This window comes from Jaculus jaculus, chromosome X (assembly GCF_020740685.1).
Source record: "Jaculus jaculus isolate mJacJac1 chromosome X, mJacJac1.mat.Y.cur, whole genome shotgun sequence".
Taxonomy (NCBI): Eukaryota; Metazoa; Chordata; class Mammalia; order Rodentia; family Dipodidae; genus Jaculus; species Jaculus jaculus.
Window position 1 is genome coordinate 31437121 of NC_059125.1, and position 11363 is coordinate 31448483.

The window sequence follows — 11363 nt, forward strand, 5'->3', positions numbered from 1 at the left end:
TCATTACACACATACACATATACATACACAGCAGAGTTGTTTGTCCTGGGGTCTGGAATAAAGCCTTGTTGTTAAACAGTTTAAAAGAGCATTTACGTATGACTTACATACTTGATTTACAGAGTCAAATGAAGAGGTTTCATCATTTTTCTATAGAACGGAGCCTGGAATTAAACTATCAAATGGTGGCTGAAGCTGCAGGACACACCAATAGGTTTGGGTTACAAACACAGTGAAATGGTGGATTTAAATGCCTGGAGGGCTGGAGAGATGGATTAGCTGATAAGGTATTTGCCTGCAAAGCCAAAGGACCCTGGTTAGATTCTCTAGGACCCACATAAGCCAGAGGCACAGGAGCGTATGCATCTGGAGTTTGTTTGCAGTGGCTGGAGGCCCTGGTGTACCCACTGTCTCTCTCTGCCTCTTTCTCTTAAATAAATAAATAAATAAAATATTTAAATAAATAAAATGCCTGGAATAAGAATTGGCTCCAGAAACTAAACTCAGTAATAACTGTACTGAACACATTTTTTAAAGAGTTTATTTATTTCAAAGGAGCGAGAAAGCAGCAGATAGAGAGAATGGGCACACCAAGGTCTCCAGCCACTGCAAACAAACTCCAGAAACATGTGTCACTTTGTGCCTCTGGCTTACATGGGTACTGGGGATTCAAACCTGGGTCCTTTTGGCTTTGCTAGCAGGTGCCTTAACTGCTAAGCCATTTCTCCAGCCCCTGAATACATTTTTAATCAGTAAGCCACAATCCAGTACTTTTTTTTTTCTCTTAATGAGAACTTGTGATGCAGCAGCCAAAGGACCCAGGTTTTAGTCCCCAGGACACATGTAAGCCAGATGCACAAGGTGGCACATGTGCCTAGAGTTTATTTATAGTGGCTCAAGGCCCTGGTGAGTCCATTAATTCTCTCCTTCACTTTATCTGCCTTTCTCTCTCTCAAATAAAAGTTTTGTAAAGATTAAAAATCAGCCGGGCTTGGTGGTGCACGCCTTTAATCCCAGCACTAGAGAGGCAGAGGTAGGAGGATCACCATGAGTTCGAGGCCACCCTTAGACTACATAGTGAATTGCAGGTCAGCCTGGGCCAGAGTGAGACAAACCCAAAAATAAAAATCAATAATTTTTTAATAAATAAATATATGCTAAAGACAATTAATTTCAATCTTCCAGATACCAGTTCCAAAACCAAAATCTCTGAGGTTCAAAGCTATTGAATCCCTTGGTGCATCCATTCTCACCTCCTAAGAAGGCAGCAAAAGGCTTGCAGACTCCAATTCAAATAGAGCCAAGTTTACAGTACACAGAGGGGATTAGAGAGTTCCAAATTGCTATCACCTCCAATGCAGAAGCCAAATTCTCGGGCTGCAGAGATGGCTTAGCAGTTAAGGCACTTGCCTGCAAAACCTAAGGACCCAGGTTTAATTCCCCAGGACCCATGTAAGCCAGATGTACAAGGTGGCACATGCACGTGGAGTTCGTGTACAATGGCTGAAGGCCCTGCCATGCCCATTCATTCTTTCTCTTTCTCAAATATATGCCAAAAATATATATATATATATCTCCAAACTCCTCACTTGGGAACTAAGGCAAGAAGACTGCCTTGAGTTCAAGGCCAGACTGAACTAGATTGAGTTACAGGTCAGCCTGGGTTAGAATGACAGCCTGCCTTGAAAAAGAAACAAATCACAAAAAGTTTTCTAAGGGCAAGGGGTAGTGACACACATCTTTAATCCCAACACTGGGGAGGCAGAAGTAGGAGGATCACTGTGAGTTCAAGGCCAAACTGGGACTACAAAGAAAGTGCCAGGACAGTCTTTTTTCAAGGCCTCCTGGGACAGAGAGTTCCAGGACAGCCTGGGCTAGAATGAGACCCTACCTCAAAATGAACAACAAAAAAATTGCCTTACAATAATTCAACTGCAAGTCCCTCTCCTTAATGGCTCACACAGACTTAAGTTGACTCTTTGATTAAACAAGAGCAGGGACACTGCCAGTGCCTAACCTATGGAATCAATTTTATTTTTTGTTGTTGTTGGTTTTCTCAGGTAGGGTCTCACTCTAGCTCAGGCCGACCTGGAATTCACTGTGTAGTCTCAGGGTGGCCTCGAACCCACGGAGATCCTCCTACCTCTACCTCCCAAGTGCTGCAATTAAAGGTGCTAATTGTTTTCAACAGCAAATGCCCCTCTCAAAGCTTTTCAGGGTTTTTGTTGTTGTTGATTCTGTTGTTCATATTGCCTCAGGGTAGAGTCTAACTCTAGCCTAGGCAGATCTGGAATTCACTACATAGTCTTAGGGTGGCCTTGAAAATTACAGTGATCCTTGTACCTCTGCCTCCAGAGTGCTGGGATTAAAGGCTCCACCATGCTAGACTGCCTTGTGATTTGAATGCATACACATCCCAAACTTTGACTCAGTCAATGTAGGCTGGGGCTGAAGTTCACATTACATAGTCTCCTGACATGAGTTTCCAAAACATCCTATTGTCAAAGCCACTAAGCACCTGCAAGCATTGTTTATGATGAATATGCAGAAGGCCTAAAGAACCTAAAGGCAAAAAAAAAAAAAAAAAAAAAACTAAACGCAATCAAAACTGGTTGAGGATTTGTACTTCATAACAGCTATAACAGCTATTTAAATCACATAAAGAGGGGCTGGAGAGATGGCTTAGTGGTTAAGGTGTTTGCCTGCAAAGCCAAAGGACCTTGGTTCAATTCCCCAGGACCCACGTAAGCCAGATGCAGAAGGTGGCACATGCATCTGGAATATCATTTGCAGTGGCTAGAGGCCCTGGTGTGCCTATTCTCTCTCTCCCTCTCTTAGCCTCTTTCACTCTCGCAAATAAAAAAATAAATAAATACTTTAAATCACATAAAGAATGTGTGGCATGCCAGGAGTGGTAGCCCACACCTTTAATCCCAGCAGTGGGAGCAGTGGGAGGCAGAGGTGGGAGGATAGCTGTGAGTTCGAGGCCAACCTGAGACTACATAGTGAGACCCTACCTCAAAAAAACAAAAAAAAGGGCTGGAGAGATGGCTTAGCGGTTAAGCGCTTGCCTGTGAAGCCTAAGGACCCCGGTTCGAGGCTCAGTTCCCCAGGTCCCACGTTAGCCAGATGCACAAGGGGGCGCACGCGTCTGGAGTTCATTTGCAGAGGCTGGAAGCCCTGGCGCACCCATCCTCTCTCTCTCCCTCTATCTGTCTTTCTCTCTGTGTCTGTCGCTCTCAAATAAATAAATAAATAATTAAAAATATATATATAAATAAAAATATATATATAAATAAATGAAAATAACCCACCCCAAAAAAACAAAAGAATGTGTGGCACAAATCTTCAATCCCAACACTTGGGAGGTGGAAGTAGACAGATCACTGTGAGTTCAAGGCCAGCCTGAGACTTACATAGTGAATTCCAGGTCAGACAGGGCTAGAGACACTACCCTTCAAAAAATCAAAAATAAAATAAAATAAATCACACAAAGGCATGTTCCCTTCAGAAAGCAGCTTACCAGGACTGGAGAGATGCCTTAGTTGTTAAGGCTCTTGCCTGAAAAGCCTAAGGGCCCAAGTTTGATACCCACATAACCAGATCACAAGGAGGTGCTTGGACTCTGTTTACCGCAGCTGGAGGCCCATGCATTCTCTCTCCCTATCTGCCCCCCACCTCAAATAAAATGTATATGTATTTTTTTATACCAGGCATGGTGGTGCATGCCTTTAATCCCAGCACTGGGAAGGCAGAGGTAGGTGGAATCTCTGTGAGTTTGAGGCCACCCTGAGACTACACAGTGAATTCCAGGTTAGCCTGGTCTAGAGTGAGACTCTACCATGAAAAACCAAAAAAGAATAAAAGAAAGAAAAGAAAAAGAAAAAAAAAAAAGGAAAGGACAGCCGGGCGTGGTGGCGCACGCCTTTAATCCCAGCACTGGGGAGGCAGAGGTAGGAGGATCACCATGAGTTCGAGGCCACCCTGAGACTAGAGAGTGAATTCCAGGTCAGCATGGGCTAGAGTGAGACCCTACCTTGAAAAAGAAAAGAAAAGAAAAGAAAAGAAAGGAGGGGAGGGGAGGGGAGGGGAGGGGAGGGGAGGGGAGGGGAGGGGAGGGGAGGGGAGGGGAGGGGAGGGGAGGGGAGAGGAGAGGAGAGGAGAGGAGAGGAGAGGAGAGGAGAGGAGAGGAGAGGAGAGGAGAGGAGAGAAGAGAAAAGAAAAGAAAAGAAAAGAAAAGAAAAGAAAAGAAAAGAAAAGAAAAGAAAAGAAAAGAAAAGAAAAGAAAAGAAAAGAAAAGAAAAGAAAAGAAAAGAAAAGAAAAGAAAAGAAAAGAAAAGAAACATGGAAGATGTTAATAAAAATTGAGAAAAAGAAAAGAAAAGCAAGCAGGTCACCAAACACAAGGGTGATTGTGAGGAACAAGCAGTCCTTTCAGTTGGATAAACCTGCCTCTCAGGAAATCATGAAGAATGCGTTACATATCACCTTAATTCCAAACCCTGAGCTCCTCACACCTTGGAGGAAGGTAGGGTCCATTTTCCCTCCCTGGTATCCTTCCAAAAACAACCATGGAACTTTTGTTCATGGTTTACTACCAAGTTTACTGAGATGCCTAGCTACAACTTAAACCCAGGTTGCTCTTGACATTTAGAGTTTTCACTACAGTGACCGGCTGTTAGGCAGCCAGTTATCACAGGCATTGGTCAGCCACCACACCGGGCTTGATCCTCCTACTTCTGCCTCCCAAGTGCTGTGATGCCTGAGACTACATAGTGAATTCTAGGTCAACCTGGACTGGAGCGAAACCCTACCTCAAACCCCTCTCCCCACCAAAAAAAATGTTGAAAAACCTCAAGGAGAGGTGGTTAAATGTGCCAGTCATCAATCCAAGTACAAGACCAATCTACATTACACTACTTATCAATTATCTGGCTCAAAACAAGAAGGCTAAATCCAGGTATAGTGGCACAAAGACAAGCCTTTATAGTCAATTAAAAATAGATTCTTGGGCTGGAGGGATGGCTTAGCAGTTAAGGCATTTGCCTGCAAAGCCAAAAGACCCAGATTCAATTCTCCAGGACCCACGTTAGACAGATGCACAAGGGGGTGCACATGTCTGGTGTTCGTCTGCAGTGGCTGGAGGCCCTGGCACGCCCATTCTCTTTCTTACTCTCTTTCCCTCTTTCTCTGTCAAATAAACAAATAAAAATAAAATACTTTAAAAATAGATTCTCCCTTAAGCCAGGCATGGTGGCACAACGCCTTTAATCCCATCACTCGGGAGGCACAGGTAGAAGGATTGCCGTGAGTTCGAGGCCACCCTGAGACTCCATAATGAATTTCAGGTCAGCCTGGGCTAGAGGGAGACCCTACCTCGAAAAACCAAAAAAAAAAAAAAAAAATATTCTCCCAGGCGTGGTGGCGCACACCTTTAGTCCCAGCACACAGGAGGCAGAGGTAGGAGGATTGCCATGAGTTCGAGGCCACCCTAAGACTACAGAGTGATTTCCAGGTCAGCCTGAGCTAGAATGAGACCCTACCTCGAAAAAGCAAAAAGAATTTAAAAAAAAAAAAAAAAAAAGATTCTTCAGCCAGGCATGGTGACACAAGCCTTTAATCCCAGCACTTGGGAGGCAGATGTAGGAGGTTTGAGGCCACCCTGAGACTGCATAGTGAATTCCAAGTCAACCTGGGCTAGAATGAGACTCTACCTCAAAAAAACTAAATAAATAAATAAATATTAAAAAAGAACAGAGGGCCGGGCGTGGTGGCATATGCCTTTAATAATCCCAGCACTAGGGAGGCACAGGTAGGAGGATGACCACTATTTCAAGGCCACCCTGAGACTACATAGTGAATTCCAGGTCAGCCTGGGCTAAAGTGAAACCCTACATCAAAACCCAAAAACAAAAACAAAAAAAAATTCAGGAGGTACTGGAAATGTGGCTCAGTGTAACACTGCTTACTTACCAGGCTTCAGTGCCTAGATTCCATCCTTAGCACCAGGAAATAAGTAGTAAGTGATCATCAGGTGTGGCTGCTCACACCTTTAATCCCCATACTGAGGAAGATCACTGGATTTGAGCCCATCCAAGGCTACAGAGTGAGTTCCAGGTCAGTCTGAACTAGAGTGAGATCCTGATTTGAAAATAAAAAGAAAGTGATCCATAGACTTTCCCTGCTGAGCTTCAATGATACAAAAAGACCACGCAAACCTTTTTAGCTAAGCCTATATTTCTCAAGCAGTCTTGTTTTAATTAAGCAACATTTCTGCTGCAAAAATAATTTGTAGCTGGACATGGTGGCGCATGCTTTTAATTCTAGTACTTGGGAGGCAGAGGTAGGAGGATTGCCATGAGTTTGAGGCCACCCTGAGACTACACAGTCAATTCCAGGCCAGCCTGTGCTAGAATGAAACCCTACCTTGAAAAGAACAAAACAAAATTTAATTTGTGTGTCAGATGTGGTGGCTCCCACCTCAAAAATACCAAAAAAAAAAAAAAAAAAAAAAGTGGCTGCACTGTGAGTTCAAGGCCAGCCTGCAACCTGGACTAGAGCAAGACCCTACCTTGAAAAACATACAAATCCTGGATGCCAGCCTGCTCAAGGTGGTGGGAGGAAGAACATAGAAAGCCAGACTGCCACAACTTTCCAGAACAGGTCAGCCAGACACTATCTGCTCCAAAGGGCAAGGGCAAGGACAGGAAATAAGGGCTGGAGATGGCTCAACAGTTAAGGTGCTTGCGTGCAAATCCTAAATACCTTGGTTTGATCCCCTGTACCCACATCTGGAGTCTGTTTACAATAGCTAGAGGCCCTGGGGCACCCAATTCTGTCTGTCTCTCTTCTATTTCTATGCTTGCAAATAAATATATTTTTGAAAAATATTTAAGTCAGGCCAGTTGTGGTGGTGCATGCCTTTAATCTCAGCACTGGGGAGGCAGAGGTAGGAGGATTGCTGTGAGTTCGAGGCCACCCTGACAGTACATAGTGAATTCCATGTCAGCCTGGGCTACAGTGAGACCCTACCTCAACCCCCCCTCAAAAAAAAAAAAGAAAATCAAGTCAGGCATGGAGGCACTTGCATTTAATCCCATCACTTGGGAGGTGGAAGCAGAGATAGGAGGAGGATCACTGTGAATTTAAGGCCACCCTGGGACTACATAGTGAATTCCAGGCTAGCCTGAGCAAGAACCTTCCTCAAAAAACAAATATACACGTGTGTGTGTGTGTGTGTGTGTGTGTGTGTGTGTGTGTGTGTGTATACAGAAAGAGACAGGATGGAGGGGTGGATAGGAAGTAACATCTCACTCAATTCTACATAGCCTGCACCCTGACTAAAGTGCTGGACTGGGAACAACTTGTGTTTTCAACCAGTCCCAAGATACCCTGAAAGTATATCACCATGGGACCAGTTTATTCTTGTTATCCTCAAGCTGGAAAAAAAAAAAATTACATAATGTTTTCTGGGCTCAAGAGTCCTCATAGTCCTATATTTCACTTACAGCATAACCAAAAAGATCTGTTTTAGCAAAAATAATTTTCTGGGCCAGGAATGGAGGCTCATGCCATACTTGGGAGGCAGAGGTAGGAAGATCATCATGAGTTCAAGACCAGCCTGAGACTAACTACATAATGAATTCCAGGACAGCCTTGGCTACAGTGAAACCCTACCTCAAAAAAAACAAAATGAATAAAAATAAAAATTTTGTAAAAAGCCAGGCATGGTGACACATGCCTTTAATCCCAGCACTCGAGAGGCAGAGGTAGAAGAATTGCCCTGGGTTCAAGGCCACCCTGAGATTACATACTGAATTACAGGTTAGCCTGGGCTAAAGTGAAACCCTACCTGGAAAAACAAACAAAATTTTAAATAGTTTTCTGGGTTAATTCATCAGCCAAAGCACTAAACATCAACACCAGACCCAAGATTGCTCTTGGTGTCAGCTGCTGCGGGCTTGCATGGGTAACTAAGTTATATGGAATTGCAAAATAGTACCCAAACTAAGTGGCTCAAGTTTAATTCCAAGAAAATCACATCATGGAACTGCTGCATTAGAAAGGATTACTGACAAATGGGAAAACAGAACATGCATCCAGGCTCCACAGGCATTTGACTCACTCTTGAGTCACATCCAATACTCACATGCCAAGAGTAATGCCTTTTGACTCATTATCAACAATTAAGATAAATGTGTTTAGAGACCTCACACATGGAATTCTCATCAAGTACCCCATGCTGAAAAGTGTATAAATTGGGAAATCCCTCTAGTTAGATCTGTTCATTTTCAAAAAGTGGAATTGCAGCAGGTGTGGTGGCACATACCTTTAATCCCAGCACTCGGGAGGCTGAGGTAGGAGGATCACCGTGAGTTCAAGGCCACCCTGAGAATAGAGTGAATTACAGGTCAGCGTGAGCTAGAGTGAAACCCTACCTTGAAAAAAGAAACAAACAAAAAAGTGAAATTGCATAGCAAGAGTGATGTTTTACCCCAAATGAAGTAACAGGGGTGACAAGACAGTACCCGAGTTCTTCGAAGTAGGGCATGGTGGTGCACACCTTTCATCCCAGTGCTGGGGGAGGCAGAGGAACCAGGATCTCTGAGAGTTGGAAGGCACCCTGAGACTGAGACTATAGTCAGCCTGGGCTAGAGCCAGACCCGCCTCGGAAAAAGAAAAGAAAAAAAAAAAAAAAGAAAAAGAAAAAGAAGAAGAAAAAGAAAAAGAAAAAGAAAAAGAAAAAGAAAAAGAAAAAGAAAAAGAAAAAGAAAACACATGATGAATAAAAGAATGTTCCCGGGTCTGGAGAGATGGCTTAGCAGTTAAGGGCTTGCCTGTGAAGCCTAAGGATCCTGGTTCGAGGCTCGATTCTCCAGTCCCCACGTAAGCCACATGCACAAGGGGGCGCATGTGTCTGGAGTTCCTTTGCAGTGGCTGCAGACCCTGACGTGCCCATTCTCTCTCTCTCTCTCTCTCTATCACTCTCAAATAAATAAATAAAAATAAACAAAAATTTTTTTAAAAAAAAGAATGTTCCCTTAGTGCTTACACCAGGAACACTTCCCAGGCTTAGCACTTAGCAGTTTGGTGTCCTTGGTCCACTCACCCACAAGGCTTCATACTCCCATCACTAAATTTAGTGTGCTAGAACTTTCAGTCACCATTCAGCCCCGAGGCCTGGCAAAGTAATTGTCAGCAAAACTTGGTGATTTTATACTTCTCCTAGCTCCACCATCCAAGTCCCATTTTATCTCCAGATTCTCCATAACCTTTTCCCCTTCCCTCATCTCACATTCCATACGTGGTACCTGAAAGATGCTTCATTTTCTCCAAGTCACTTCAGGTCACCCTAACATGTCCCTATAGTTCACAGTAATACAGGAAAAGCCCTAAGTGGTGTGCACAGTCCCTTCCTTTTGTTTCACTCCACCCCCCTCCAAGAAGGAAGCTGAGGGCCAAAAAAATTGAGATAAACGCAAGGTCACATGAAGAGCTAAGCAGAAAACTCACGACTCAAACCCAGGTTGTGGCTCCAAATCCTAAATTCTTTTTTTAATTACCCATCTTATGCTTTCTGAGATCCTGGATGTTTGAAGAAAAAATGCAACCTGAGTCCTCAGAAGTTCTAGAAGAAATAAAGTTAATGTTAAGGTCCATCTACTTGGAAGAAACAGTGGAAATGAAAGGTGTTGGCAACACACTGTAAATGCAGGGACGGGAAGTGCAGAGGTCCAGGCCACTGCAGTCACAGGTTTAAAGGCCCTATCCCTCCTGTCCCATCATCCCACACTAGAGGCGCCCAAAGAAAAGCTGCCTGCAAAGAATCCCTCCCCTTCAAAATTCCTGCACCCAGCCCGGACTTTCCCAGCCTTCTGTGGTGTGACCTGCTCTGTCTTCAAAGCTTCCCCGATTAGGGGAGTTATAATTCCCGCGCCCAGATCTCAACCCTCCCCACCCCCAATAATAATAATCGCTTCCTTTTCCCTCCCCCCCACCCTATTCCCTTTCCGGGGGATCGGTCCGCTACGCAGTGGGCTCAGAATCCTGCAAGAGCTGCGTAGCCACGATGCTTCTCCAGCCCGAGCTCCCCTGGAGGGGAAACCCCCACCCCCAGGAGGGAAATCTGCAGGCCCCCATCACAGGAAAAGGTGGCATTGCCAGCCCCGCGCCGCGCACGCCCAGCTCAGGCCAGCCTCACGGGTCATGCCTTGCCCACTCCACCACGCTCCTGCCCCAAGAAGGGGATCGGCCGCGCCAAGCAGCCTGAAAGGGATCCCGCCCCACCCCCCAGCACCGCAGTGGAGCGTGGGGAGCAGGGAGCTCCAGCGGATCGACGGTCCAGGCCCGGGGGAGGCGGCGCTCCTGGCGGACACCCTCGCGGTCCCTCCAGGCCCGGTACCGTGGCCAAGATCGAGCACCGGAGATAGGGATAGGGGCGCAGCGCGAGCTAGAAGCGCGGCCTCCGCCCGCCGCCGGTGCACGAGGCCCCGCAGCGCGCCCCGATCCGCTGCCCGGGGGACGCAGGCGCCGCGCGGTCGCCCGCATTGTTCGGTCCGCCGCGCGTTCCCCGGCGCCTGGCCCGGGGGCCCCAGCCGCCGTCGACGGGGCGGCGGGGACCGTAGCGCCACGGCCGGGCAGGTGTTGGCCAGCGCTCTCACCTTTGGCGCCGAGCATGAAGTCGAGCGTGCTGTGCCGTGCTGCTGCCATAGTGAGGCGAGGCCCTGTGCCATGCCTGGGGGAGGCGACCGCGGGAGACTGGGGGACCGCGCGGCGTGTCTGGCTGCGGCCGGCGGGGAGTGCGCTGCGCCCGGGGAGGCCAAGAGTAGGAGGTGGGCGGGGCCGCCGGCAGCGACCCGGGGAGCGGGGGTGGGGCCGGCCCGCCTCCAGGAGGGAGGAAGCAGAGACGCCTCCAGCCCCGAACTTGGAGCGTTGGGCGTGAGGCCTCGCTAATGGTGGAAACGTGGGCGCCGTGCTCCCCAGCATGCGTCACCAATGGCCGCGCCCTGCACTAACATTCTGGCCTGCACTCCCGCCATCCGTTAGATCACCTTTGGTTTAAACAGAGCAGAACTACTTCCGGGGGGGCACCCTAGACACTTCCCTGTATGTCTGTCCCCCCCAGCCAAAGCCCCTGGTACTTTGTGGCCAAGTCTAAAATAAAAATAAAATGTCACCCCTGTAATCTGAAAGCACGGCTTGCCTTTTTATTGCGATGCTACAATAAAACCCATGAGGATTTTTCTTACCATTTCTATTAGTAACGAGTAGTATTTGAGAACAGATTAGAGTACTCTCTCCTTGGTTAAGTAATCTATGTTTTTCATGCAAAATACGAGAGGAGAATAAGTAAGAAACAGGAA

At 46.5% G+C, this 11363-nt stretch overlaps 1 protein-coding gene across 1 annotated transcript in view; it reads right to left on the reverse strand.

Moving 5' to 3' along the window:
* Positions 1-10813, reverse strand: part of Sms (spermine synthase) — a 66378-nt gene extending 55565 nt beyond the window's left edge. The window contains exon 1 of the mRNA XM_045141026.1: positions 10662-10813. Coding sequence (XP_044996961.1) covers positions 10662-10710 — 49 coding nt within the window. The 5' untranslated portion in view covers positions 10711-10813. The remainder of the gene's footprint in view (positions 1-10661) is intronic.
* Positions 10814-11363: the final 550 nt, after the last annotated feature.